The sequence below is a fragment of the Pezoporus occidentalis genome, unplaced genomic scaffold, assembly GCF_034315485.1.
Source record: "Pezoporus occidentalis ecotype Australia unplaced genomic scaffold, CSIRO_AGI_Poc_V1 ctg424, whole genome shotgun sequence".
Taxonomy (NCBI): Eukaryota; Metazoa; Chordata; class Aves; order Psittaciformes; family Psittacidae; genus Pezoporus; species Pezoporus occidentalis.
In genome coordinates, this window is record NW_026915752.1 from 142,467 (window position 1) to 169,108 (window position 26,642).

The following is a 26,642-nucleotide window of genomic DNA, read 5'->3' on the forward strand; positions in this document are numbered from 1 at the left end:
CCCGGCACCGAAGCCAGTTGGATGCTCCAGCAGCATCCCGAGGACTCCCACAGCCTCCTGGGCTCACCAGTGACTCCCATCGGGGACCCTCCCTCCCCCAGCGCTGCAGACCCTCCCTCTGCCCCATTTTTCAATTAGTCCCCCATTGTAATTAACCTTTCCCATTGGAAATGATGGGAATGGCTGTGCCTGCTTGTCCTCCCCATCCCAAATCGCTGCGGGGCTGAGGTTCATTGGCACTGCCGGATTCAGGCTGCGGGAATGGGGCTGGTCCCTCAATCGCAGGCTCTGCAGCCCTTCCCTGGAAAGTCGGGGGGCACGGGGGTGATGTCCCATGGGAAGCGCAGCAGGAGGAGGCCGGATGCCTGTGTTCAGCCTGCCTGCCCTCTGCACAGGATATCGTGGCGGCGGCGGCAGCAGGAAAATCGGCAACTTTCCTGGAAACCTTCTTCAAAGAGGATCAAAGATCCTGGGAAGTGGCTGCAAAACAGCAGCAGCCACTGGTCCCCCATTCCCACCTCCTTTTGTCACTGGCACTGGATCCCCAGTGTGACTTCGGGGTCCCTTCTAGCGCCAGCGGTGGCAGTTAAAGCCCTGGGGTGTGTGTGGTGCTTGAGCAGGGTTGGGGGGATCATCTCAGGGAACAGAGCAGCCTTTATTGCCCAAACCCCTGCCCAGTCTTCCCAGTTTCTGGAATGCACTGGGAATGTGGCGTTAGACCCTGGAACTGATTAAAGCAGCTCCAAGGAGTCAGTGGTTGAGCTAAAGCTCTGCCCAAAAAGCTGGGTGATCCCATGCTCTGGTCCTGCTGCGGTGGTGGCATTGAGACACACAAGAGGATCAGGATGTGTGGTGGCATCGGGACACAGTGGGATCAGGACGCAACAGCTTCACAACAGGCAGCTGGATCGGGATGTGGTGGCTTTGGGACACAGTGGAGTCATCGTGACACATGGCAGGATCGTGACAGGCAGCTGGATCAGGATAGATGGCTGGATCGGGACACACGGTGGGGTCGGGACACACAGTGACCACCAACCTCCTTCATCTGGATGCGCTGGTGCCGGTCAGAAGTGGCCGGGGCTGAGTGGCTTCTGGGTCCCAGTGCTAAAGGGTGCTGTGAGACTGGCAATGATGGGCTCAGCAGGTGGGGGGCCCAGCCCCAAGCCCCCATCAGGGAGGGGGTCTGGGGGCTGCGGCTCTTCAGCCCTTCCTGCAAGAGAGGGGAGGGCAGTGAGTGAGTCCCTGCACACCTCAGGTGCTGCACCCCGGGGACACCGCTGACACCGGCACATCACGGTGGGTGAATCCCCCCCCAGGGCTGTATGTCCTCCCCCCGGCCATGCAGGAATACCGGGGTGGGGGGCACCTGCGCCCGGTCGCTCGGTTCCTCGCCTGCCGCCGCAGAGCATCCACCTGGGCCGCGTAGTCCCTCCTGCAGGGACATGGAGCCACGTGAAGGGGTGCCCATGGTCCCCATGGGTCAGGCTGGTTCGGGGTGATGGGATGCGTGGCGGTCCCCAGCCCGTGCTGGGGGACAGGGACCTTACAGGGTGGCCTCGAGGTCTCTGTGCCGGGCCTCACAGCGCTCCCTGCGTGCCCGCAGCGCTCGCTGCTGCTCCATCGCCTGCTCCAGCTGCTGCCGCAGCCCCAGCGCCTGCTCCTCACCCCGAGCCAGCTCCCCTGCGATGGGGACAGCACCGTCACCCCAAACCCTGCACCCCGAGCCCGGAACACCCGTTTTCCCCAGTGGGTGTGTGATGGGGGACCTGTGCCCACCATTGCCATGGGACATCGCTCACCTTCCAGAGCCGCTTTGCCACGGGCCAGCTCATCCCGCTCCCGCTGCAGGGCCAGCACCTCTTCCCCCAGCGCTGTCACATTGGCCACCAGCCTGGCCTGGGGACAAGGGTGGGCAGTGTCCTGCCCCTTCTCACCGCCACCCCATGTCCCCAGGCTGTCCCCGTGCTCCCGGTGGTCTGGGAGCTATGTTTACTGAAGGAGCAGGGATGAGGATGTGGGGAAATCACTCTTCCCTGTGGGGATGGCCCTGCCTGAGCCTGGGGAGGATGCTGGAGCACACAGATCCAGGTCCCCATGGATGGCACCCCTGGGAGGGGACAGGGCTCCCCAAGCAAGTGCCCAGCCCGGCGCCAGCCCTGGGAAGCAGGAGCACTTTTCCAGCCTCTCTGCTCCATTGTTCAGCCGGATGAACCCGGAGGGCGCGGGACCCAGCTCTTCCTCCGGGCTGTGGCCACGGCACTGGGGCCAGGCCCTTTCCCAGCTGGAGCTGCAGCTAAAAATACCTGGGAGCAGAGGAATGGCAGCTCCTCACTGGCTCCTTGGGACGGGGTAATTATACGTGCATGGAGCAGCTCGGCCACAGCTCAGAATAGCTGCCCCAGACCAGGCACCGGCACAGGCACATGGGCAGGGGTACGGCAGCCCTGGGGCTGTGCTGAGGAACTGGGACCCACCAGGGTTCCCCTTTTGGGGTGTCCCACGCACGAATGTGGCCGCACACCCTGGGGTGCTGCTGGTCCTTCATCCCAGGGCTGAATCTCCTCTTTCCTGGCTCATCTTTCCAACTTGCAGCATCCTTCCCATCAGTGCCGGTGCTTCCCATGCGCCTGGGTGAAATCCCTCACAAGGGATGAAGCATCACCCTGCTCTTGAGGCCAGAACCCCCCTCTCCGCCCCACCACCGCTCACCCCACGCACGCAGGTGGCCGAGGACCCTCCTGTCCCCATGCCCACCATCACCTACCGCTCGCTCCCGGCAGGACACCAGGCTGCCATTGAGCTTCTTGCTGTCCCCATGGGCCTGGGCAAGCTCCCTGCGCAGCGCATCCTGCGCCCGCTGCAGCCGCGCTCGCTCCCGCTCCAGCTCGGCCACGGCATTCCCAAGCTCCCGGCTCGCGTTGGCCGCCTGCTCCCGGCAGCCCCGCAGCTTGCCCACCGCCTCGGAGCGCCACACCATCACCGCCACAGCCACCGTCACCGCCGCCACCAGCACCAGCAGCGCCGCGCACAGCCCCAGCACCTTCAGCGTGGCTCTGGGCACCGCGGGGTCCATGGCGGAGGGGGAGCAGGGACCGTGCACCCGCTGCAGCGGTGGCTGCCCGGCTGTGCCGGTGTCCCCGGGGCAGGTCGCTCCCTGGGTTGCTGCAATTGTGGTGTGTGGGTTGCTCTCCCCAGGCACCGCTTTGGGCTGCGGTTCCTCGCAGGTCACAGCCCAGAATAGCTCTTGTTTGTGCTGGAGGATGCTCTGTCCCTGCGCCCAGCCCTGGGACACAGCCACAGGGACAAGCAGGGATGCAGCTGGGGTCCAGTTGGGGATGCTGAGGGGCTGCTACAGCACCCTCTCGACCCCAGTGCAGCAGAGATGGGGCTTTGGTTCTCCAAGAGGTTCTGGAGCAACAAAACGCTTCATTTTCACAGTGGTTTACTGGAAATTGGTTGAAAGTCACTTAACTCCCTGCCCATGGCAGAGGGTTGGAACTGCATGAGCTTTAAGGTCCTTTCCAACCCAAACCATTCTATGATTTTGTGATTCTATAACTAGAGTAGCTCTGGACAGCCCTGCCATGCCTCTGTCCCCTCCTCACCCTGGGCACAGTCCTTAGTGGCTTGAGGGCCATCACTCCATGGGGAGCAGATGGGACAATCAGCGGGGTCCATGCTCCTCACAGAAGCATCCTGGTGAGGAGGAGAACCAGGAGGCCGAGGGATGCATCCAAGGGCCTGGTCCCATCCGAGTACAGCCTCCTCATGGCCTGGAGCTGCTGCTGCAGGCGCTGGTTCTGCTGCTGGAGCTGGTCCCTGGAGGGGACACACACACAGGGGCAGTCGATGACAGAGCGTGGGGCTGGGGGGGACGTGGGGGACGTGGGGCTCACCTGCTGCCCTGCAGGTCCTCGAGCTGCTGCTGCTGCTGTGCCACCGCTGCCTGCAGCGCCCTGTTCTCCCCTGCAGGGAGCAAAGGCAGCGGGGAAGGTGTCCAGGGGATGGGATGAGGGTGATCCAGGGGATGGGATGAAGGTGACCCAGGGGATGGGATGAGGGTGTTCCAGGGATGGGATGAGGGTGACCCAGGGGACGGGATGAGGGTGTTCCAGGGGATGGGATGAGGGTGACCCAGGGGACGGGATTAGGGTGTTCCAGAGGATGGGATGAGGGTGATCCAGGGGATGGGATGAAGGTGACCCAGGGGATGGGATGAGGGTGTTCCAGGGATGGGATGAGGGTGACCCAGGGGACGGGATGAGGGTGTTCCAGGGGATGGGATGAGGGTGTTCCAGGGATGGGATGAGGGTGACCCAGGGGATGGGATTAGGGTGTTCCAGGGGATGGGATGAGGGTGTTCCAGGGATGGGATGAGGGTGACCCAGGGGACGGGATGAGGGTGTTCCAGGGATGGGATGAGGGTGTTCCAGGGATGGGATGAGGGTGACCCAGGGGACAGGATGAAGGTGACCCAGGGGATGGGATGAGGGTGTTCCAGGGGATGGGATGAGGGTGATCCAGGGGATGGGATGAGGGTGACCCAGAGGATGGGATGAGGGTGTTCCAGGGGATGGGATGAGGGTTTTCCAGGGGATGGGATGAGGGTGACCCAGGGGACGGGATGAGGGTGTTCCAGGGATGGGATGAGGGTGATCCAGGGGATGGGATGAGGGTGTTCCAGGGATGGGATGAGGGTGATCCAGGGGATGGGATGAGGGTGATCCAGGGGATGGGATCAGGGTATCCCAGCAGATGGGATGAGGGTGTCCCAGCGGATGGGATCAGGGTGTCCCAGGGGATGGGATTGGGGTGTCCCAAGGGATGGGATGAGGGTGACCCAGGGGATGGGATGAGGGTGATCCAGGGGATGAGATAAGGGTATCCCAGCAGATGGGATGAGGATGTCCCAGGGGATGGGGTGAGGATGTCCCAGGGGATGGGGTGAGGATGTCCCAGGGGATGGGGTGAGGCTATCCAAGGGGATGGGATCAGGGTGTCCCAGGGGATGGGATCAGGGTGTCCCAGGGGATGGAATCAGGGTGTCCCAGCAAATGGGATCAGGGTGTCTCAGGGGATGGGATGAGGGTGTTCCAGAGGATGGGATGAGGGTGTCCCAGCAAATGGGATCAGGGTGTCCCAGGCGATGGGATTAGCGTGTTCCAGGGGATGGGATGAGTGTGTTCCAGGGGACGGGATCAGGGTGACCCAGGGGATGGGATCAGGGTGACCCAGGGGATGGGATCAGGGTGTCCCAGGTGATGGGGTGAGGCTGTCCAAGGGGATGGGATGAGGGTGTTCCAGGGGATGGGATGAGGGTGACCCAGGGGATGAGATAAGGGTATCCCAGCAGATGGGATGAGGATGTCCCAGGGATGGGGTGAGGCTGTCCAAGGGGATGGGATGAGAGTGTCCCAGGGGATGGGATCAGGGTTTCACAGGGGGTGGGATGAGGGTGTTCCAGGGGATGGGATCAGGGTATCCCAGCGGATGGGATGAGGGTGTCCCAGCAGATTGGATCAGGGTATCTCAGGGGCTGTTGCCTGCACCCACCCCCCTGCACCCCTTTTCCTGCTCTGCCCCCACCTTGCAGCTGGCTCACGTTGTGAAGCGCCACCTCCAGCTCCAAAGCTTTCCCCTGCAGCAGGCTCTGCCAGAGCAAAGGGGCTGGGGGCTCCTCAAAGCACCCACACGCACCCACTTCGGGGGCACGGGGGGGGCTGCAGGACCCCAGCGTCACCCAGCACCTACCAGCTGCCTCTTGCAGTCATCCCTCTGCCCGTGGGCTTTGGCAAGGGACTGGTTGGTGGTGGCCAAAGCTTCCTCCAGGCCCTCCAGCCTCGCAGAGCAGTTCCCCACCATGGCAGAGCCCGTGGCCAGCGGCCAGAGGGCAGTGGGGAGTGCGGCCACCAGCACCACGACGGCCATCCCGAAGGCCAAGGCCACATAGGTCCTCCAAGGCCGCTTCCTTGGTGGCAGCGGGTCCTTCATCCCAGCCTTCATCCAGGCACGAGCCCTCGGTGCTGGGAGGCAGGTGGGAGCTCTGCCCCGAACCGAGCAGTTTCACTTCCCCAAAAACGGGATTTTCCAGGAAATCATGTGGTTCCGGGGGAGGTGAACGGCCGCTGGGTCCTCCCTGAGCCGGCGCTGGGAAAGGCACATACGGGATGCAGGATATAGGATATGGGATGCGGATTGTGGGGTGTGGGGTATAGGACATAGGATACAGAGGTGGGATGCAGGACTGGGCAACATGTTGCGGCTCACTGCAGGAGAGCCAGGGAGCTGGGGGGCCACACATGGGGGGTGAAGCTCCATGTAGCTGGCAGTGGGGCCAGTGCTCATGGAGGGGGGAACAGGGCCAAGCATCCCCTGGTAATGGGGGTGTGGGGGTATTTGGGGGGTGTAAATGCGGTACCCAGAGCACTGAGTGCCTCAGTTATAAAGAATTAGGGGTATATGATAGGGAACCCAGGGTATGGGGTACCCGGGGTATAGATAACTGGGGGCACAGAGAACCCAGGGTATGGAGAAATGGGGATATGGGGCACATGGGGTATGGAGAAATGAGAGTATGGGGAACCCAAGCTGTGGAGTACATGGAGTATGGAGAAATGAGGTGTGGTTATGGGGTACCTTGGCTATAGAGAATTACGGGTATGGGCTACCTAAGGTATGGGGTACCAGGGGTACAGAGTAATGGGGTTATGGGATACCCAAGGTAGGGTTTGGGAAGCCTGGGCTCAGAGCTACCTTGGGTATGGCTGGAGTGTGGGATAACCAGGTGATGGGGCACCTGGGGTACTGGGGAGGCTGGTGGTGGGGTGATGGGGTGGGTGGTACCAGTCCGAAGCACAGCCCCACTCCCTGCCCTGGCTCGGGGGGGGCAATGGGCAGGATCCGGCCCTGGCTTCTGGCTCCGTGCCATCCAACCCACACCAGGCCTTCCCGGGGTGTCCCCATCCAGCCTCCCTGGCTGCGGGTAGGGAGGTGCCGGCTCTTGGTAGTGGGTGGGGAGCCCCCGGCTGCATCCCTGGGGATGCGCTGAGCTGCAGCCGCAGCATGGGCTGGTTTTTGGGAAGCCGGGAGCGGGGCCTGGTGGGGAGAAACCTGAAACGCTCTTTTTTTTTTCCAGGACCTGGGCTAAAATCCTGGTGTTTTTAATGCTTTTCCTGCTGACGTTCCTTAGCAGGGAAACAGCGCCCAAGGGAAGGCAACACTGGCAGGGCCAGCGCGGCCCTGAAGGACCCGGAGCACTTGGGCGGATGGGGAGAGGCACATTCCCGGCTCCTTTCCCTACCACTGTGTGGGGCTGGGAGGAGATGGGCGGCACGGGATGCGGGATGCAGTGTTTGGGCATGGGAGATGTGATACAGAGTGTGGATGGGGGATGCTTGTGTAGGACGTGAGGTGTCAGATGCAGGGTGTGGAATATGGGGTGCAGGATATAGAATGTGGGATGTAGGATATGGGGGCAGGATATGAGATATAGAATATAGGATATGGGGTATGGGGTATAGGAAGGGGATATGGAATGTAGGATATGGGGTATAGGATGTGGAATGTGGGATGTGGGAATATGGGGTATGGGATGTGGGATGCGGGGTATGACATGTGGAATGTGGGATATGGGATGCACATGGGATGCAGCGTATAAGATATATGGGATGTGGAATATGGAATATGGGGTGCGGGGCATGGGAATATGGGGTATGGGATATGGGACACTCAATATGGGATACAGAGTGTGGGATGCGGGACTGGGCTGGCCCTGGCTGCCCTTGTGTCACACCAGAGCTGCTCTCCCAAACACATCCAAGTCCAAATGACCCAAACAAAGCCAAAGGTGGCACCTACAGGGATGGGCTGGTGCCACCTCCCTGTCACCCCCGGCACAGCACCCTGGCACTGGAAGCCCATCCCTGGGGATGCTCCGGCCACTGCCTCCAGAAATAGATGCTCCACTTTGAGGCCTTTTATTGCTCTGCTTCATGTGATCGAAAAAGCAAAGGCTGGAAATCAAACCCGGCCCAAATATTGACCAAACTTCGCGTTTTTGAGTCAGATTCCCAACATCTGGAGAATGAAAAGGCTTTGGCAGCACCGGGACTGTCAGCAGAAAGCCTTGAAATGTGTTGTTATTGGTATTTATGGGCTGGAGCCTGAAGAGGAGCCGAGGCCAAAGGCTTCAAAAATAGCCTGGAAAGGCGGGCACGGCTGTTTTTTCCAGAGGCAGCTCGTGTTGAACAGCGCCATGGGGAGATGCGGCGCTCAAAACCACACAGGACAGCTACAAAGCAACTGGGAGAGGAATGTGCATCACTGAGGCAGCCCCGGAGCCATCCCCGTGGCATCCCCAGTGTCAGCCCCACTGCTCCCCTCAAATCCCAGCTTCCAAGAGCTTTTTTCCCAGGGTACAGGAAGCAACGCCCCAGCCGGTGTCCTCAGGAGGGGTTGGGGTCTCTCGCTTCCAGCTTGTCCGGGTTTGAGGATGGGATTCTTTTCCCTCCTCCTCCAGCAGGTTGTCTGGAGGGAATGCTGGGAGCCGAGAAGCACATCTTGGCCAGACGGCCTGGAATTCGGGAGCTGGATCTGGCCATTGTGGCAGACAGAGAGCTGGCACCCTCCGTGTCCCCCTGTGGCTGGATGCACGGGATGCTCTGGTTGGGGTCCCCAGAGATGCTCAATTTGGCATCCCTGAGGATGCTCCAATTGGGTGTCCCTGGGGATGCTCTGGTTGGGATCATTGGGCATACTCCTATTGGGATCCCTGGGGATGCTCTGGTTGGGATACCTGGGGATGCTCTTGTTGGGGTCCATGGGGATGCTCTTGTTGGAGTCCATGGGGATGCTCTTTTTGGGGTCCACAGAAATGCCCCAGTTGGGGTCCCTGGGGATGCTCTTGTTGGGGTACCTGGGGGGTGCTGTGGTTTGGGCAATGGGGATGCTCTGGTTGGGGCCAAAGGGGTGTTCTGGTCCAGGATCCAAAGGGACGCTCCACTTCAGGACAGGGGATGGAGAAGATGCCTCCGCCCCCCCTGGGGCTGGAGTCCACGCCAGGATGCGGCCCCTGGAGCAGCAGTGCTGGGCTTGGTATGAAGCAAAGGAGTGAAGCCAGGGGGGAGGGGACCCCTGGGGACACATTGTGGGGGGCTCAGGGGGCAGATCCCACCACAGCAATGCTCCACACCCCATGGTGGGGCAGGGAGGAGGGTCCTCCTCCTCCCTGCAGCATCTCTGCTTTTCCCTTTCATCCCTTGCCTGCGCCTGTTCCCGTTCAGCCTGAAACGTGGGTTTCTCTCCTATTTTGGGTTGGCTTTTCAGCTGCTGGCTTTTATTATTTCAATTTAGGCTCTGTCATTAGATTTTCCATTATTTAAAACAAAAATAAAAAGGAGACAGAACACGAGCAGCTTCCCAAGGTGCTTTCCAGCTTTTGTTCCCGGCCAGCACCAGGACGTGCTTGTGGGGTACAGGGCAGCAGCATCCCACTCCCACTGCTCAATATGGGGCTTGGGGGGGGTGCATCCCAGGGTGGGGATTCTGTTGGGGGCAAACAGCACCCCCATCCCCACTTGGGAGCCTCGGCAGCACCACAGGACGTGCCGGTGCTCCGGCACACCAAGGTTGGGCTCCAGCCATCCCTAATTGCTGGCGGGGTGGGATGGAAGCTGCCGCTTTGCTATTCCCCGTTTGGCTGGGGGCCGGGGGTAACAAGAAGCAGCTGAGCTCCGGCCCCACCTGCCTTTCTCATCACCACAGGGATACACATCCCGCACGGACACTGGCTCTCGCCCTGCCCCTTCACCTGCATCCCAAGGTCCTGTCATCCAGGAGCTGTTTCCTTCCCTGTCTCTGCTACCCAGGCATCATCGGAGCCAGATGGACCCAGCAGAGCTGAGTGGTTTTGCATCCACACCTTGCACGCCCCAGACCACACGGCTGAGCCCCACTTCACCCCATCACTTGCCCAAAGTCGTGGGGGAACCTCGGGGACCCTCACTCCATCCCCAGCCTCCCACCTGCCCACTGCGGAGCTGAGCTGGGAGCACCTCCCATGCTCAGGGGCTGAGAAGGCAAAAAAAGAGCAGGTCTTTGCCCCACAAACACACACAGCTGTTGTGCTGCAGAAACACATCTGGGTTCTCCATCCTGGAGCATGGGGGTCTGGTGTGGGGTCTCCGTGGGGCTCCCCTGCAGGGTACCCCCATTCTGGAGCTGCTGCCGGTCCCACAGAGCCACATGCTGGTGATTTCTGCTGAGGATTAGGAAAATGGGAGACAAAAGCATCCCAGCTGCAGCTTGGGCAGCTCAGCCATGGAATCAGCCTGGGCCGAGCATCACCTGAGAGCCAGGAGGGGCCAGGGGAGTATTTTGGTACCCAGTGATGCTCCGCAGCACACGGTGTGGGTCTGAAAAGTGATGGGGACATTTGGGGACAGGGTGAGGACTGAGGAGCATCTTGTCCCTGGGGCTGGAGGGTGCAGACCCCCGGGATGGGGACCACAGGTTCAGCTCCTGAGCTGGACCCACACCAAATGGGGGAGCAGCAGGAGGGGCTTGGCTGCAGCCCCCAGCCCATCCCCTGACCTTGGGCGGGTTTCCAGCCCTCGGGAATGCTGGGCTGGGCTGGACACCCAGCATGGACCTCCCGCAACCCTGGCATATCCCTGCGTGTGTGCCCCTGGCTCCTTCTCTGGGTCTATGGGACTGCGGGGAGCCCCTGGCCTCCCCCTTGGCTCTGTGTCACTGGGATGGGATCCAGTGAGCTGGAGCAGGGAGCAGCTGTGAGCATAAGGGGCTGCAAACGGGGGGGTCTGACCAGCCCCTTTGTGTGGCTGCTTTTTGTCTTTTTTCATCCCAGTTTTCTTCCCGATGCCATAAATAGCAGCAGGAGCCGCTTCCACCCGCCCTGCCTGTGCAGCTGCATCCCACCGAGCCAACCAGATGGTGGAAAACAATCCTGCCCGCTGGCACTGCCCCCGGCCCCCAGCACATGGCCACGGGGCAGCACCCACCGGCCTTACCCTGCAGGGGGTCCGTGGCACCCAGCACCCAGGGACAGGCAGCACCCAGGCACAGGCAGCACAAGGACAGGCAGCACCCAGGGACAGGCAGAACAAGGACAGGCAGCACCCAGGGACAGACAGCACTCAGTGACAGGCAGCGCAAGGACAGGTAGCACTCAGGTACAGGCAGACCCAGCACCCTTGTTCTGTGGGGGGTCAGACCCTCACGATGGGGTCGCAGTGTCTGCTGTGTTCCCATCCAGATGGAATGGGCACAGGGGCTGGGATTTGGTGGCTGCTTTGGCAAACACCCCCTGAACCCCTTCCCATTGTCCCCTTTGATCTCGTGAGCGGCCGCATCCAGTATAAGGGTGAAAAAATGCCGTGGTGCAGCCAAACCATGTTGTAAAAGGGAAACGTTGTCCCAGGAGCTGGAAAAGGGGGGGGGGGGGGGGGGGGCGGCTCCATGAACTCAGCTTGTTCCATTACTGCATCCTCTGGGATCCACGTGTGGGATGGGGGCTGGAAAACCCACCCAGGAGCACAAGCCAGGGCGTGCGGATGGGCTGATGTCAGACAGACAGACCCCTGCCCCTCTCCCTGGCTGGGGTCACCCAGTGGGTGCTCAGTGCATTCCTGTGCCACGAGGGGAGGGCTACGGGGCTGGATGGAGCCCACCCCCCCCCGAGCTGCCACGTCCCACGGCTGCAGGAACCTGGCGTCGTTCCCCCCGTGCTGCCGCCAAGCCTTGAGCCTGGCCCAAGGCAAACAGGAGCCGCTGGGACGGTGCTACCGTGGAGGTGGGAGGCGATGGGCAGGGGGGTTTGGGGTCACACACACACAGAGGCGGGTCCGGGCACCCCCAGCAGCCGGGCGGGTGCACACACAACTCTGTATTTCGTAATAAATAACGTACAACTCCTCGGTGCACTCCAGCACCGCCGCGGGGCCACATCCTGCCCCAGCCTCCTGCCCGCTCCCTGGTGCCGGGTTACAACAAACGCTTTCATGCCTGATTTTTGCCTGGGGTAAAGGCAGTTGGAAGGGTAAAAACACTCCCCGAGGGCAAAACTAGCCGGGATGGTGGCAGCAGGATGGGTGCAGGATGAGGCACTGCCGGGGGATGGGTGAACATCACAGGGACCAAGCCTGATGGCCCCAGCACGCTGCATGCCACCGGAGAGCCACACCATACGGTGCTGGGCAGAGAGAGCAGGGAGGGCTTTTTACCCACATCCTCGGGGTCTTCCTCCTAAAGAAGCCCCACGTTTCCTTATGGGGTGGTGCTGGCAGGGGTGCAGTGGGTGCTCCCAGTTCCTAGCACCCTCGGCTAGTGCCAGCCCCGGCACAGGGGAGCCCAATACTGGGCATGGGGCAAAGCACCAGGCAGGGGACCCCGTCCCTTCCCTTCCCATCCCGGCCCCTTTCCCTATTGGCTTCCACCCCCTCTTTTATTCTTCTTTATTTTAATAAGCCCGTGGGGCCGAGGCGCCGCTGCCGGCACCAACCAGCACCGTGGTCCCTGGGGCTGAGCACCATGAACTGCCCCGCACGGGGCTGGGGCTGAGGGCATGGGCACAGCGAGAGGGTCCCGCTCCACGTGTCCCGTGTGTGTCCCCTCGGCTGGTTTAAATGATGCGGGTAAAAGCGATGGGAAGGGGAGGGCAGAGCGGAGCCGGGGAGGGGCCACGGGGCCACCGCGGGGCTCACACCTGCCCCCGGCTCCGGCCCATCCTCCGCGGGCTGCTGGGGGTCCGGCGGGTGGCCGTGGGGCCGGGGGCTCGGGCGCCGGAGGCGAAGTCCATCACATCAGGGGGAGCCCGGCGCACCTCGCCGGTGCCCATCTCCCGCCGGATCTCGGCCAGCGCCTCAGCCGGGGCCGTCAGCAGGCGCTGGAAGAAGCTCTCCCGGCCCGGCGGCCGCTCCTGGCAGGTGAAGGTAACGGCCGTGCCCGCGTCCGCCTTCATCTCCCGCGAGAAGCCGTCGGAGGTGCCGTCGAAGCAGCGGCCGATGGCGATCTCCTTGGCCAGGCGCGGGTTCTGGTCCGTCACCGTGTAGATGCCGTAGTTGTGGCCCAACGGGTCGACGGGCGCCAGCATGGTGAAGGCGGCCGTGTGGTTGTTCTCTGCCACGGGCGGGTGGCGGCTCAGGTACTCGCGGAGGAGGCTGTTGATGCCTGTGCGGCGGCAGCTGCCTTGGGGGATGATGGAGACCAAGGTGCGATCCACCAGGCTCTGGTCGAAGAGCATCCCGCTGCACTTGAACTCCACGCAGGCGCCCGAGGTGTTCTCCATCAGCATGTCCCGCACGCTGCGGGTGTCCCGCAGCCCATAGAGCTGCCCCCGGGTGCGAGGGTGGCTGCCCCCCACGTTACGGGACCTCACCATGTACTCCTGTGGCCCCTCAATCTGCACCTTGATGAAACAAGCCCTGAACTCCTGTGGGTTGGGCCACCACGAGAGGTAGTCGCCGGTCCAGGAGGTCAGGTCACTCTCCTTGAAAGGCACCACGTTGTACTCATACTTGTCCACCTCCACGCGGTAGAAGCGGAGGTGATTGGCACTGACCGGTGCCTCCTCGCACTCTTCCAGGCTGCGGTAAGGGTAGATGGGACCATTGGTCTCATCAAGGTTGTTGGGGTCAGGCTTGGCCACGTTGATTTGGAAAGCTGTCTTCTTCAGGTTGGGGTCATCGTGGTCCAAGCGGCGGTAGCCCAGCTTGCCCAGATAGGGTTGGGACACCCCAACAGCATTGGGGTTGAGCTTGGGGCTGGAGGCCACGGCTTCCAGCTCCTCCCCACCCAGCGTGGCAGTGACATAGGCTGAGTAGGCATCGGGGCGCTGGGCATCGCAGAAGGCGGGCAGGCAGGCGCCGTTGGGACCCGTCACAACGCTGTCGAAGCGGCCCCATGCCCGGGGGTTGGCGGGGTAGCCGGGCTGGGGCTCCAGGTTGATGAGGCTGATGACCACCCCTTCCAGTTGCTCATAGGGGTTGAACTTCTCATTGCTGTAAGCCCGGACCTTGACAAAGCAGCGGCGGTCCTCCGGCACATCCAGGTTGAAGAGACGCCGCTCCCGGATCTCCAAGTTCCCCACCAGGAATGTCCTCTCCTCCCTCTTGCCTCGGCTCTCCCTGGCCTGCCGGAGGATCCCCTCCTCCTCCCATAAGCCAGTTTCTGGGTTCAAAGACCACAGCTTCATCTTCTGCAGGTGCTCTGGCATCCAGACCTGCCCCGCGTCCATCCGCACCTCCACCGGCCCCGTTTGCAGCACCGCGCCGCTCTCCCCTTCCCGAAAATCCACAGCAAACATTCCATAGGTCCTCAGGGGAACGATCTCCCCCTCGGCGTTGGCAAAGCTGAGGTCGCTGGAGGCGGCACTGGCTGTTGCCATGTCCCTGGGGTCCAGGAAGGTGACACTGGCCTTGACCGTGCCCTTGAAGACCTCCCCAGAGGGACGGAGGAAGACACCAGCAGGAAGGACGAGCTCCCCAATGGGCTCCTGGCCACTTGCCTCCCCCAGCGGGATGGCGTTGCTCCGGCTGCCATCCAGAGCCACCGGCTCCTTCTTCCGCAGCATCTTGACCTCCTGGTAGACGGCACCGCCACGGTGGTTGAAGGGCAGGACCTTGACGGCATCCACAAACCTCTGCTGCCGGTCCACAAAGCGAGCCACCAAGCGCTGCGTGTCCGGCGGCACCTCGATGGTGAAGGAGCCCTTGTACCCGGTGAAGCCGACCTTCCTCCTGCCCAGGAAGATCTGCCCGAAGCGCAGGGGCTCGCCAGTGTCGGCTGCCGTCACCCGGCCCTGCACCAGGATGCGGGGCTGGGCACAGGGACCGCAGCCGCACTCGGCCACCACCTTGATGGGCAGCAGGGAGCTGGCGCAGGGAATCTCCCGCATCTCCATCCTGCGCACGCCGCAGCAGCTCCCCGTGTCCTCCCCGCACGCCGCCGCCTCACTGGGGCTGCTGGCGCATGGGGTGGGTGGGCAATGGCCCACGTTGTAGTAGCGGGAGCCGGTGGCATCCTGCGGGCACTCGCTGGGCAGCTCCACCAGGCTCGGCTCAGGCTCTGCCTTGCAGCTCTGCTGGCCCTGGGCTGGGGGCACAGCAAGGATGGGGTTAGGGAGACCCTCCCCACCACATGCCCCATCCCAGGGTGATGCTGCAACCCCATCCTGAGGTGATGCTACTGCTGCCCCATCCTGGGGCAATGCTGCAGCCCCATCCCGCGGTGATGCTGCAGCCCCATCCCGCGGTGATGCTGCAGCCCCATCCCAAGGTGATGCTGCAGCCCCATCCCGCGGTGATGCTGCAGCCCCATCCCACGGTGATGCTGCAGCCCCATCCCAAGGTGATGCTGCAGCCCCATCCCTTTCTCACCCAGCACGGTGAGCTCTGCCGGTGCCGACCTGATGGCACCTGCCTCTGTGCTGGCCTTGCAGTGGTAGGTGCCAGCCTGCTTTGGTGCCAGTCCCCGCAGCACCAGGCGGCTGCCGTACCGGTGCACCTTCCTCTCCAGCAGTGTCCCATTGTGGTACCTGTGGGCATGGGGATGGGCTCAGCTGGGACTCAGCAGTGGCTGCCTTTTCCCACCATTCCCAGTCCCAGACCCAGCTCACCAGTAGTATTTCTTTGGCATGGGGGTGCCTGAGGCTTTGCAGCAGAAAGTCACCTCCTGCCCAGCCACCCGCACCTTCGTCTTGGGGTGCAGCACCATGTAGGGCTTCTCTGTAGGGGAGAAAGGTGGCAGAGGGTGCTCCCCCCTCACCATGCACCCTCACCATGCACCCTTGGGGGGGACCCTCAAGGGGTGCATGGGCAGGTCCTCATCCCCACACCTCAATGCTCACCCAACCTCTGCAGCCTCACGTGTGCTACCGCCACGCCAGAGCCGTTGGAGGCGATGGGTGCCAGTGCTGGGGCGAAGCCATGCCGGTGGGCACTGATGTTGGCGGCGGTGCCTTGGCACAGCCCCGTGGCGGTGAAGCGTCCGTGGGCATCGCTATGGGCCAGCAGCACTGGCGGGCGGCCCTCCAAGTAGATGCGGGCATCCGGCAATGCCAAACCAGAGGCAGAGACGACGGTGCCCTGCAGTGTGTGCTCAGGGCAGGCTGCAGGGCAGCACGGTGCTCAGCTCCGTGGCCATGGGCAGTGGTGGGGCTGCATGGGTTGGGGGGCACCACCAGGGAAGGGGTCCCCGTGTCCCCGAGGGCAGGTACCTGGGCAGGGCGAGGGGGGACATTTCTGCACCTCGGTGGGACGGCCGCTGCACGGCACCTTCTTGGCTGTCTTGCAGCTCCTGCGTCGGATGCGCTTCCCGGTGCTGCCGCAGCTGCGGGAACAGGGACCCCAGGAGCCCCACTCTGTCCATGCCGGCTCTGTGGGGCAGACACTGGGTGGGCATTGGGCACCACATTCCCCACCAAGCCCCCAGCCTGGGGTGGCCCTGCATCATGGGGACACGGGGTTGTCTCCAAGAGGGAAGGCTCCATCGTGGCAATTCCCAGCTCACCCTGGTGTGCCCCTGCCCCACTGTTTGTACCAGCGCTGCCTCTGTTACTGCAGTGCAGCTGAGGAGGAGGTGGCAGCAGTGGCTTTGCCAGGGACCAGCCATGCCAAGGGACTCCCTCATGATGCATGGACCAGGAGAGGAGCTGGAGATGGGCAGCACGATGCAAGTGGCACTGGGATGCTGGGTGCCTACCTGGACAGGGGCCAGCGCTGCACGTCCGTCGCTCCATGGCTTTGCCCTTGCACTTGATCTCCTTGAGCACAGCCGCCAGCCGGGCATTGACGCAGCGGCGGGTGCGGGTCTGGGTGCCGCTGGTGCCGCACGTGCTGCGCGAGCAGGGGCTCCAGGAGGACCAGTGTGACCAGTAGATGTGCTCTGGGAGCGGCAGAGGCGTTAGCTGAGAACCCACTGCTCACAGAGCCCAGTGTCATGCATCCAAGGGATGATTGATGGAGCTGGAGGGGGGCCTGGTGTAACCACAGCTCCGGCAGCACCCAATGAGGTACAACCGGATGATGAGCAATGGGCATGGAGCCCCACAGAACATGTCAGTGGGGCCTGGGGAGGGGCAAAGTGGGACACAACAGGGCCAAGCACTCACCCAGCGGGCAGAGGAAGCGGATGTGGTAGTTGGAGCAGGTCTTGCCTGGCGGCTGCTCCTTGTTGATGCAACGAAAGCCTTTCTTGGGGCTGATGTGCACCACCTCACCCACGTCCTCGGGCAGCTCCCACTCAGTGGTGCGGGCCTGGATGGCCACTGGCCGCTCGCAGACACGGCCCCGGTAGTAGAAGCGAATGGCCTCCAGGCTCTCGTGGTCCCCGTCCCCCCCAGGGTGGTCAATGTTGAACCATGACGTCCACTCAGCTCCTCTGCCTGGGATGGAGCAAGTCCTGAGCATGTGGATGGGGAGCAGCACCCTCATCCCTAAGCACCCTGGGGTGCTACCAAGGCTGGGGACAGCTTGGGGACATCGAGGACTGCATGGAAAAAGGATGAATGGGTGAAAGCATTTGGAGATGCGGCGGGGAAGCCTTGAGGATCACCGGCTTGGCACCACATCCCTGCTGCAAGGGTCCCATGGGGGGTGACAGCGTCTCCAGGCTGGCATGGTGGGCATCATACATGCAGCCCCTTTGGGGTGCCCCAGTTGCAGGTTCCTGGTGGGGGCTCAGGGACAGCCGTACCTGCCGTGTCCAGGTCGAGCTCTGCCAGGCTGGGCGCTGCTTTCCAGGGTTTCCCCACGGTGCTGCTCTTTCCCGGCTCCGAGTCGTTCTCCAGGGGCTCTGGGGGAAGCCCAGGGTGGGAGCACCCAGCACTGGGGCACTCTCTCCCCAGGGCACCCAGTGGCGCCCAGCCAGTCCTTTGCTCCCTGGGCATGCAGTGGGCACCATCCCACAGCAGCAGTGGGGACTCAACCCTGTCCCCTCCCCACCTGCAGCTGGATGGATTTTGCCCCCAGACCAGGGACATTCCAGTCTCACACAGCCTTTGGCAGCTTGAGGGACCCCACGGGGCTTCGGAGCCTCAGCACCAGGCAGCAAAAGCCCCGTGGAGCAGGTGGTGGCAGAGGCACCAGCGAGTCCTGATGGTGCTCAGCCATCCAGTGGCAGAGCAGGCAGGACCAATGGGGACATGGGACAATGCATGTCCCCATCTCTTTGGTGACATGGCACAGAGCATGTCCCCATCCCTCTGGTGACATGACCCTGGGGATGGTAAAACTGCCCTGAGCCTCACCACCACATCCTCCCAACACCAGATTCCGAAGGGACCCCCTGCAGCTGTGGCCATGACCCTAGCTCACCTCTGGCCCTGGCACACGTCTGGAGAGCGTTCAGCCCCATCCCTCTCCTGCCCCACATCACCACCACCACCCCCTGGGAGGACCAGGATGCCTGGGGGGATTCCCATTGATAGACGGCAGCCCCGGCCTTACCTGATGCGCCGGCACCGTGCAGGGCGGTGAGAGCCAGGAGGGCCAGCACCAGCTTCCCCATGGCCACCAGCGCAGCTGCAGCTCCGCCGGCAACTGGGAGCGCGGCGGCCCCGCGGGTCTATATATGAGGTCTTTCCCCCTCGCGCCGTCAGACGGCAGCACGCGGCTGCTGGCGCGGGCGCCCTGGCTGGGTGTCAGGGGGCAGCGGGAAGGAGCGGCCCCAGCCCGGAGCTCCAGGCTTTGTTTTTGCAAAGCTGCTAAAATTGGATGCGCTCGGGAATGCGGAGGGGAGGGAAGGGAAAAACGCGGCGCGAGCCCAGCCCCGGCGCGCTGCGGTCGGGTCACCGGTGCCAGCGCTGCCCTGGCACCCGTCGCCGTGGGGCACGGCGGGGCCGTGACCTGGCCCGTGGCGTGTGCCGGAGCCGCCCGGGTCCCGGTGCCGCTGAGGCCGGGCAGAGCGCGGGGCACCCACGGCCCCAGCTGCAACCCGGGATGCAAAGTGTGACGGTGATGGAGAGGGGACCCCCAGAGGGCAGCAGATCCCGGCTGGGGGTCACAGCCCCATCCCACAGCCCGACCAGCGGAAATCCCAGCGCATTCCCTGCATTCCCCAGAACTCCGGCTGTACCAAGCAACCCGGGGCGGGGAGGGGGCTCCCAATGCTGTTGTGTAGTCATGGGCACACCTCTGTTAATTAAAACACCCTGTTAATTAAAGCCCCATGGTGAGGGACTGCTCCCATTCCCCTTCCCTGGCACATTGGAGGTTTCAGGCTATGGAGGGCTGCCAGTGTCCCCATGAGACAGGTGATAGAGGGGGTCACACCAGGTCTGTCCCCAGAAGCAGGTTGGTGACAGGTCCCAGGGACACGGCATGGGGTGTGTGTGTGTGTGTGTGTGTGTGTGTGTGTGTGTGTTGTCCAAGCTGTTCACGGGGCATGGAACCGAGTTCTGGTGCCCCAGGGGGTCCCCAGGCAGACACCGACCCCACAGCAGAGCCACCAAGCGCTTTATTGGCGGGGGGCTCGCAGGGCCACCACGCACTCGGTGCCGGGGTACTCGGGGGGGTTGAGCTCGAACTTCTTCTGCACATCGTAAGGGAGGAAGCGGCCGGCCACGAAGTGCTGGCGGCCCAGGAAGCGGCGGGCGCACTGCTTGGGTGCCGACAGCGACACCAGCACGTCGGGGCTGATCCCGCCGCTGCTCCCGGCCTCCACGTCCCATCCTGCGGCGGGAAGAAGGACACGGGGAGAGAGGCTCAGGGGTGAGCCCGGCGGCGGCGATGGGGAGGGCACAGGGACGTGGGGTCCCCCCCGCATCAGCACCAGCATCACCACCCTGCGCCGCTCCAGCCGCATCCTGGCACCGCCGGGGGTTTTTCTTGGTGGGGATTCACCAGTGGCTGTGCCAAGGGCTCCTGTTTGCTCCCGCAGCCCGGGGGGGGGGGGGCGCGGGGGGGGTGATGGCAATTCCAGGCCTGGCCACCAGACACCCGGGTGTTTTCAAATTACATCATGTCTCAGTTCAGGGAGTTTGTTATTGATCGTGGATGCCCTGAACGCGGTCAGGGGGAGCAGGCGCCAGCCCTGGCTGCCGGTGGGAATGCTTCCAGGCTGGGAGGGGGGGAAATGGGGGGTCCCCGGGGCTGCCCCCACCCCGCGACGGCACCACAGGAGTTCTCCAGCCACCCGGGCAATGAGCCCATGGTGATGCTGCGCTGGGCAGGGTGGCAAGCGGGGGTGGGGGGGTGTGTGTCCCATCCTGCCCAGGGGATGCCGAGCGCGGTGTCGGACCTGAGGGCACGTCCAGGCTGACGATGGGGATGCGAATGAGCTTCAGGGTGCTCAGGATGGCGGCACAAGGCTCCCTCCCCTCCGCTGCCTCCGCCTCGGCTCCCAGCACCGCATCCACCACTGCGTTGTAGGCATCATTGATGAGCTGCACCTTAAAGGGGACACACACACAGGGTGGGCAGCAGGTTCCTGGTGTCCTCCCCAGCTCCAGGCACCCTCACGCGGGGATCCCGTTTTCCTGCCTAAATAGACTCACCCAGCAGCAGCTGCCAAAACATCCCCCCCTCCTAACCAAGGCAAAGGGGGAGGATGATGCGGGGGGGGCAGAGCCCGGCACGCCGAGACGCGTGGCCCCAGCCAGGGCAGCGCTTTCGGGTCACATTCCTGCTCCCGCCCGAGCCAGGTGCTTCCAACAACAACAGAGCTGGTGGCTGGCGGGGCCGCGGCGGCCGCCGCTGGATTTCATGGCATTCCCGGGCTCCCGGCATTGCCAGGGGCAGGAAAGGGCGGGGAGGGAATAAAGAAAGACTAATCAAGTGAAGCATGTCAGGCGGCGGGGGGCTCACCTCGGTGGGGAGGTAGGACAGGAAGGGGATGTCCATCTTCTCACACTGCGTCGTGAAGTCCTGGTACAGGGGGTCCGGGGAGCGTTTGGGGTAGAAGATGGTGGGTTCATAGTCCTGGGTGGCAGAGAACAGGGATGAGATGGAGCCCGGCATCGCTCGGGAGTGAAGAGGAGCAGGGGAGGAAGATACCTACAAAGATCCGGAGGTGCCGGGCACACACCAGCCCGATGGCCCCGTTCTGTGCTGGGCCGCACACCACCAGCACCGTGGGCTGCTTCCGAGGTAGCGATGGCAGCGGGAAGGCCTGTGGGGATACAGCGACGTGGTACCGAGCCCCCCGGGTATGGCAACCGGTGCTGGGAATGTGGCAGAGGGATGTGCTGCTGGAGGGCAGCAGGGTGTGTGGTGGGGTGATGCCCGAGGTGGGATGGGGATGGCACCCAGGGCAGGACAATGCCAATACTGGGATGAAGATGATGCCCATGGTGGGATGCAGATGGTACCTATGGTGGCATGAGGATGATGTCCACGGTGAGATGAGGACGATGCTCATGGCGGGACAGGGCTCCCCGCCAGCCCACAGGGAGGTGGCCACAGCTCCACATCGCAGCAGCCTGTACAGGGAGACTCTGTTTATCCCCTGACAGCTTTTTTCCTGCTCCTGGAGCCTGGCTCCTGCTCCCAGCCCCTGGCGCTGCCCGCGGCTCTGGGGACGTGCCGGGAGAGGACGGCGCTGGGGATGCCCAGAGCTGGACTCGGGATGATAACAAGGAAGAGGAGGATGCTTGGGCCCATGAGGAGGATGCTCAGCTGGGGCTGGCAGTGGAGCTGTGGCTCAGGGGTGGGCAGCCCCATGCTGTGGGACCAGGACCAGCCCTGAGGCAGCCCCAAGATCCAGAGAGGCTCCAACAACCCAGATACTCCCTCTCAGGCAACTCCTCTGCCCTCAACGAAGGGGAGGGTGCAGCAGCTCCAGACACACGGAAAAGCTGAGGCAGGCGGGCGCGGAGCTCACTGGCCTCCAAGGCACAAAGCTGCCCTTGATGCTGCCTCCTCCACCTCCTCCTCCCGTCCAGCAGAAGCAGGAAGCTCTCACAGCAACAGCAGAGGACTGTCGGTGCATGGGGAGCCCCAGGGATCCCCCAGCACCCTCCTTCCCATGGACACGGTGTGACCCACAGCCCAAGGGAAATCATGAAGGCTGGGCGAGGAACGCAGATAAACCCACCCAGGGAGAGGCCAGAGCATCGCTTCTGCTGGCCACAAGCCCTGGCTGGCCCCTGGCCCCTGGTCTGGAGCCAGGGGAGACCACAGCCAGGGCTGGGAAAGGCAACGCAGAGGGATAGGACAAGGGGCAGTGAAGCCCCGTCCCCATTGGGGTGACCCTGGCCCTGGTGGGGTGTCCCTGCCCCGGTGGCTGCCTCACCTTGGTCACAGCCATGGCACAGGCATGTCCCCAGATCTCGATGAGCTGCTGCCGCCCAAACCGATAATCCTCCAGCAGCTCCTTTTCGATGGCCTCAGCCTCAGCCTTGCTGCAGAGGGAGCAGACAGCGGTGAGGACAGGGACAGGGATGTCCCCCATCTCCCAGCACCGGGACCCCACTGCGTCTCTATGGTGTGGAGCAGGGGATGCTTGGAAACACCAGGGGCCGGTGGGTGCAGGGGGGTCCAGGGGCTGTGTTTCATGCGAGGCACCAGCCCTGGCAGCGGCCCCAGCTCGTGGCGGTGGGGCTGTTCCAGGAGGCAGAACAATGCTGTGGTTGTTCCTGCAGCCGAGCCCGGCGCTGGCAGCGCCCGGAGCCTCCACATCGGGCAGTAATCGCTCCCATGTGTTGGCTCACCTGCGGCGAGAACAGCGTGTGCCGGGGCCCAGCTGCAGGGTGGCCCCTGAGATCCACTGGCCCCTGGTTGCTCCAGGCCCTATTCCCGCCTGTCCTGGCTGATCCCAGCCCACCATCCCCTGCCCTGGACAAGGCCCGTCCTGCTGAGGCCTATGCACTCCAGAGATCCCATAGACCCAATCGAGCCCATCCCCTGGCCTTACTGACAGAGCCCAATGACCATCGTCCTGGCAGAGCCCCTCATCCTGCCCCATCCCATACAATCTTTTCCCATCCCATCCATCCTATCCTACTCTTATCTCATTCAATCTATCCCATTGCTATTCTTTCCCATCCATCCTATCCTTTCCCATCATATCCTATCTAATCCCACCCTTCCCCATGTCATCCTGCCCTCTTCCATCCCATCCATCCCATTCTTTCCCATCCCACCAATTCTATCCTATCCTTTCCCATCCTATCCTATCTTTTCCCATTCCATCGTATACTTTCCCATCCTACCTTATCACATCCATCCCATCTTTTCCCATTCCATCCTATCATTTTCCATCCTACCCTATCCCATCCCATGCTATTCCATCCTATTCATCCTACACTATCCCATCCCACCCCATCCAATCCTTTCCCATCCTACCCTATAGCATCCATCCCATCCTATCCTTTCCCACCTCATCCTCTCCTTTCCCATCCTGTCTAGCCCATCCTACACTGTCCCATCTTATCCTTCCCCATCCCATCCTGTCCCCAGTCCTTTGGTGCCCTCTAGTGAGCCCCAGCCCAGCTCCACAGCAGAGTCCTGGGGGCAAACGGGGGGAAAAGAGGCCAAATGCAGCCGGGGCCAGGCCTGGCGCAGCCCCGCGCAGCTGTGTTGTACCCAACAACAGGCACGTTCCGGTCCTGACAGAATTCCCTGTTCCAGGAGGGAGAACATTGCCCGTAATCGCTGCTGGCAGGAGACCCTGGGCCCGGGCCCGGGCTGGCTCCCGTTGTCCTGGCACCGGCCCCGCCGGGGGGGGACGTGTCACAGGGCTCCGGGTCCTGGCTCTTCCCTGCAGCGCTGCGGGTGCCCGTTCACTGCTCCCCGGGGCTGGGGATGTGCTGGGGAGGAAATGCTGCTCCTGCCCCTGCGCAGGGGTGGGCGCCCCTCGGAGCCCGCGGGGACCCAGCAAAGCCCAGGTCAGCCCAGTTCAACCCAGTTCCTGGTGCCTCCTGGGCGGGACGGGGGGCGGCTGTGCCGTGCTAAGGGACAGAGGGAGCAGGAGGCAGAGGAGCCGCCGGATGAGGGGATCGAGGGCACCCTCCGTGTCCCTTCCTGCCTCTCGGCTCCACACCCTTGCTCTGTCTCCCCTCTGCAGCCCAGTTCTGCACTCCAGCTCCACAGCCCAGCCCTGTGTCCCCCGTTGCATCCCAGCTTCACATCCCAGCTTCACATCCCAGGTCTGCATCCCAGCTCCGTGTCCTCCCTCTGCGCCCCAATTCCGTGTCCTCCCTCCACATCCCGGCCCCCGCCCAGGTACAAGCAGAGGGACACTGGAGGCACCAGCCCTGCCCGGGACCGGGATCCCCCCGCTCCGCTCCCAGTGCTGCCAGAGACATCCCCGCCGCAGCCATGGAGACCCGGGATGCGGTTGCTCTGGCAACGGGTCTATTTGGGTACCAGCCCCCCCCCCTCCCCGTCCGCCCCCGGGGGTGCGGGAAACAGGGATGGGGCTTTCCCGAGGGATCGGGTGTCCCGGGAAACACGCGTGGGGCCAGAGCCTCCGCATCCCAGCACGGAGGAGCCGACCCCGGGGGGAGGGTCCGGCTCCGCCACCGGGGCCGCGGGAGCCTCCAGCACCCGCCCAGGGTCCCCACCACGTCCCGCGGGACCCGGAACCGGCCATGTCCCTGCGGGCAGCTGGGACCTGCTCCGGGAACGGCGGCTGAGGGGGTCCCGGCTGTGCACCGGTGCGGGCGCAGGGTGATGGGCACAGGCGCGAAGTGACCCAGTGCCCCCCACCCCCCCGGGATTCCCGGTGCTCCCAATGCGCGGCCCGGGGGGGCTCCGGGCTCACCTCAGGTACCGGGGAGGCTCCCGGGCAGGGCCGGGCGCGGAGCTCATCGCGGGCAGGAGGTCCGGGCAGCGGCGGAGCCCTGCGGGAGCGGCGGCAGCAGCGGCTCGACCACCGGGCAGCCCCCCCCGCTCTCGGCGGTGCCGCCCGGGGGAGGTGGCTCCGGCTGCCCCCGCCCCGCGCGGCCCCGCTCCCCGGAGCACCGAGCATCGCCCCGGCCCCCGCCCGCGGGCGGAGCCGCAGCCGACGGGTGGGTGGAGGGCGGCAACCTCGGCTCTGACACCCCCCCCCCCACGCCCCTCCCCTCCCCGAGCAACAGGAAAGCGCCAAAGACCCAAAATCGGGGGTTTTCACCCCAACCCTCACCCCAGTGGAAGCCGCATCTGCAGCATCAGTGACCGCGGGGCTACCTCCGCCGAACCTCTCCCGGACCCGGAGACCCCCCCCAAACCCGAGCCCCCACCACCAGACCCTGGTAGTGACTGTGAGGGACAAGTCCCTATGGAGCGCACAGCAGATACCGGCCCCTTTGGCACCCAGAACGCGTGGCTCATCCCACACTCCCATCCTGATCCAGGGCTCCTGGATCCTACCCCCGGCCATGTGGGAGCAGGGAAGAGCCTCAAGCACACTCAGAACAGCCAAGTGTCCCACTGGGAAGGACACGGATCTGGACAGGAACACGAATGACACAGGTTTCGACTCAGCCATGTGGTTTTAATAACAGGAGCCGGTGGCACCGGGGGGGGGGGGTGACAGCACCCGGAGGAGTGACGGCACCCAGGGGGGTGACGGCACCCAGGGGGGGTGACGGCACCCAGGGGGGGTGACGGCACCCAGGGGGGGTGACACGGCCATGCCTCACACGTAGTACTGGAGCCCGAACTTCTCGTTCTCCACCTCACTGGTGGGGCGCAGGTAGTAGAGCTCGTCCAGTGTCGGGGGCACCCAGCGATCCGTGTGGAACAGGGACTCACCGACCTGGACAGGGAGGGAGCGCTGTGGCCACTGGCACCGTGACCCCCGCTCCAGGACACACACGTTCTGCTCGGAGCTTTCCAGGAGCTCTGTCACGGACCCGGCTCCACCGGGAAGGCTGGATCCTGCTCCGGTGCGAGGAGCTGCTGTGCCAGGAATCACCCCACCGCCCCCCTCCGCAGCGCCGGAGCCACAAACCTTCCAGCCAGGAACATCCTTCATGATTTTGGCCTCCTCGTCCAGGTTCTGCCGCAGGATGCGGAGCGTTCTGCGGGACAGGGCGAGGCTGAGCGCGGGGAGCGGCGCTGCAGCGGCCCCCGGTGCCCCCCGTGGCCCCCCAGCCCGGTACCTGCGGTCAGACTCCGCCTGCAGCAGCGGCATCAGCGCGATCCGAGCCTCCAGGTCCTCGATGAGGAGCCGCCTGCGTCGGGACAGACCGGGGGGGGGGGGGGGGAGTCAGAGCTCAGCGGGGACCGGGCAGGGAACCGGAGCACAGCCCCGGGGGGGGGGGTGTGTGTGTCACGGGAGAACCGGGGGGGGGGGCACGGGGGGCACCTGCGCTCCCGGTTCCACTTGACGACGGTGTAATAGCCCAGCAGGAGGCTGCCGACGCCGAGCGCGAAGAGGCTGTAACCTGCGGGGGGAGCGGTGAGGGGCACCGGGGGGCACCGGGAGACCCCCCCCCCGCCCGGCCCCGGCGCCCACCTGAGAGGCCGCGGCGAGGGAGGTGCCGCTTGTAGTCGATGGGCCCGTAGCCGCCCGGCGGCGCCATGTCCTGCTTCACCTTCGGCGCCGCCATCACGGCGGCCGCGCAGCGTCACTTCCGCCGCGCTGCAGGAAGCGGCCTGAGGAGACACACACATACCCCCCCCCCCCGCCTTAAAGGGGCAACGCCAAGTGGCGGGGGGGTGGCGGGCCCCACCGCAGCAGCAAGGGTGCACGGGGAG

The 26,642-nt window shown here is 63.9% G+C and overlaps 4 protein-coding genes across 5 annotated transcripts; all 4 read right to left on the reverse strand.

Moving 5' to 3' along the window:
- Window positions 1–99: 99 nt before the first annotated feature.
- On the reverse strand, window positions 100–3,281 carry LOC134171826 (huntingtin-interacting protein 1-related protein-like). 2 transcript variants are annotated; one of them, XM_062634400.1, is made up of 5 exons: window positions 2,768–3,281; window positions 1,803–1,899; window positions 1,551–1,683; window positions 1,370–1,435; window positions 100–1,213 (listed from the first exon to the last, which is right to left on the reverse strand). In XM_062634400.1, the coding sequence occupies exons 1-5, from the start codon at window positions 3,074–3,076 to the stop codon at window positions 1,204–1,206; spliced, it is 615 nt and encodes a 204-aa protein (XP_062490384.1). In that variant the 5' UTR covers window positions 3,077–3,281; the 3' UTR covers window positions 100–1,203. The 2 variants fall into 2 exon arrangements, with proteins under 2 accessions (XP_062490384.1, XP_062490383.1); XM_062634399.1 differs by having other exon boundaries at window positions 1,355–1,435.
- An 8,582-nt stretch (window positions 3,282–11,863) lies between these two features.
- CILP2 (cartilage intermediate layer protein 2) lies at window positions 11,864–18,665 on the reverse strand. Its single transcript, XM_062634401.1, has 9 exons — window positions 18,465–18,665; window positions 17,713–17,811; window positions 17,129–17,401; window positions 16,720–16,902; window positions 16,235–16,393; window positions 15,866–16,126; window positions 15,635–15,743; window positions 15,396–15,553; window positions 11,864–15,111 (listed from the first exon to the last, which is right to left on the reverse strand). The coding sequence occupies exons 1-9, from the start codon at window positions 18,523–18,525 to the stop codon at window positions 12,719–12,721; spliced, it is 3,696 nt and encodes a 1,231-aa protein (XP_062490385.1). The 5' UTR covers window positions 18,526–18,665; the 3' UTR covers window positions 11,864–12,718.
- Window positions 18,666–19,455: 790 nt separating this feature from the next.
- On the reverse strand, window positions 19,456–24,867 carry YJEFN3 (YjeF N-terminal domain containing 3). The gene is made up of 6 exons (XM_062634402.1): window positions 24,721–24,867; window positions 22,249–22,357; window positions 21,016–21,126; window positions 20,823–20,936; window positions 20,257–20,407; window positions 19,456–19,688 (listed from the first exon to the last, which is right to left on the reverse strand). The coding sequence occupies exons 1-6, from the start codon at window positions 24,765–24,767 to the stop codon at window positions 19,474–19,476; spliced, it is 747 nt and encodes a 248-aa protein (XP_062490386.1). The 5' UTR covers window positions 24,768–24,867; the 3' UTR covers window positions 19,456–19,473.
- A 668-nt stretch (window positions 24,868–25,535) lies between these two features.
- Window positions 25,536–26,544, reverse strand: NDUFA13 (NADH:ubiquinone oxidoreductase subunit A13). The gene is made up of 5 exons (XM_062634362.1): window positions 26,401–26,544; window positions 26,251–26,329; window positions 26,045–26,116; window positions 25,894–25,963; window positions 25,536–25,698 (listed from the first exon to the last, which is right to left on the reverse strand). The coding sequence occupies exons 1-5, from the start codon at window positions 26,492–26,494 to the stop codon at window positions 25,579–25,581; spliced, it is 435 nt and encodes a 144-aa protein (XP_062490346.1). The 5' UTR covers window positions 26,495–26,544; the 3' UTR covers window positions 25,536–25,578.
- Between the last annotated feature and the right edge of the window lie 98 nt (window positions 26,545–26,642).

Bases quoted from the DNA above. Each gene is read 5' to 3' on its own strand.
- LOC134171826 (XM_062634399.1), bottom strand. From the start codon at position 3,076: ATGGACCCCGCGGTGCCCAGAGCCACGCTGAAGGTGCTGGGGCTGTGC. The intron at 1,900-2,767 runs GTAGGTGATGGT...CCTTGTCCCCAG, and splicing joins TGTCCTGCCGGGAGCGAGCG to GCCAGGCTGGTGGCCAATGT. The intron at 1,684-1,802 runs GTGAGCGATGTC...TCCCCATCGCAG, and splicing joins TGGCAAAGCGGCTCTGGAAG to GGGAGCTGGCTCGGGGTGAG.
- CILP2 (XM_062634401.1), bottom strand. From the start codon at position 18,525: ATGGGGAAGCTGGTGCTGGCCCTCCTGGCTCTCACCGCCCTGCACGGT. The intron at 16,127-16,234 runs GTACCTGCCCTC...GCTGCCCTGCAG, and splicing joins TCCCCCCTCGCCCTGCCCAG to CCTGCCCTGAGCACACACTG. The intron at 15,744-15,865 runs GTGAGCATTGAG...TCTCCCCTACAG, and splicing joins CGTGAGGCTGCAGAGGTTGG to AGAAGCCCTACATGGTGCTG.
- YJEFN3 (XM_062634402.1), bottom strand. From the start codon at position 24,767: ATGAGCTCCGCGCCCGGCCCTGCCCGGGAGCCTCCCCGGTACCTGAG. The intron at 20,408-20,822 runs GTGAGCCCCCCG...GTCCCCTTTAAG, and splicing joins TGTCCTACCTCCCCACCGAG to GTGCAGCTCATCAATGATGC. The intron at 19,689-20,256 runs GTCCGACACCGC...TTCCCGCCGCAG, and splicing joins CAGCCTGGACGTGCCCTCAG to GATGGGACGTGGAGGCCGGG.
- NDUFA13 (XM_062634362.1), bottom strand. From the start codon at position 26,494: ATGGCGGCGCCGAAGGTGAAGCAGGACATGGCGCCGCCGGGCGGCTAC. The intron at 26,330-26,400 runs GTGGGCGCCGGG...CTCCCCCCGCAG, and splicing joins CCCTCGCCGCGGCCTCTCAG to GTTACAGCCTCTTCGCGCTC. The intron at 26,117-26,250 runs GTGCCCCCCGTG...GTCCCGACGCAG, and splicing joins AAGTGGAACCGGGAGCGCAG to GCGGCTCCTCATCGAGGACC.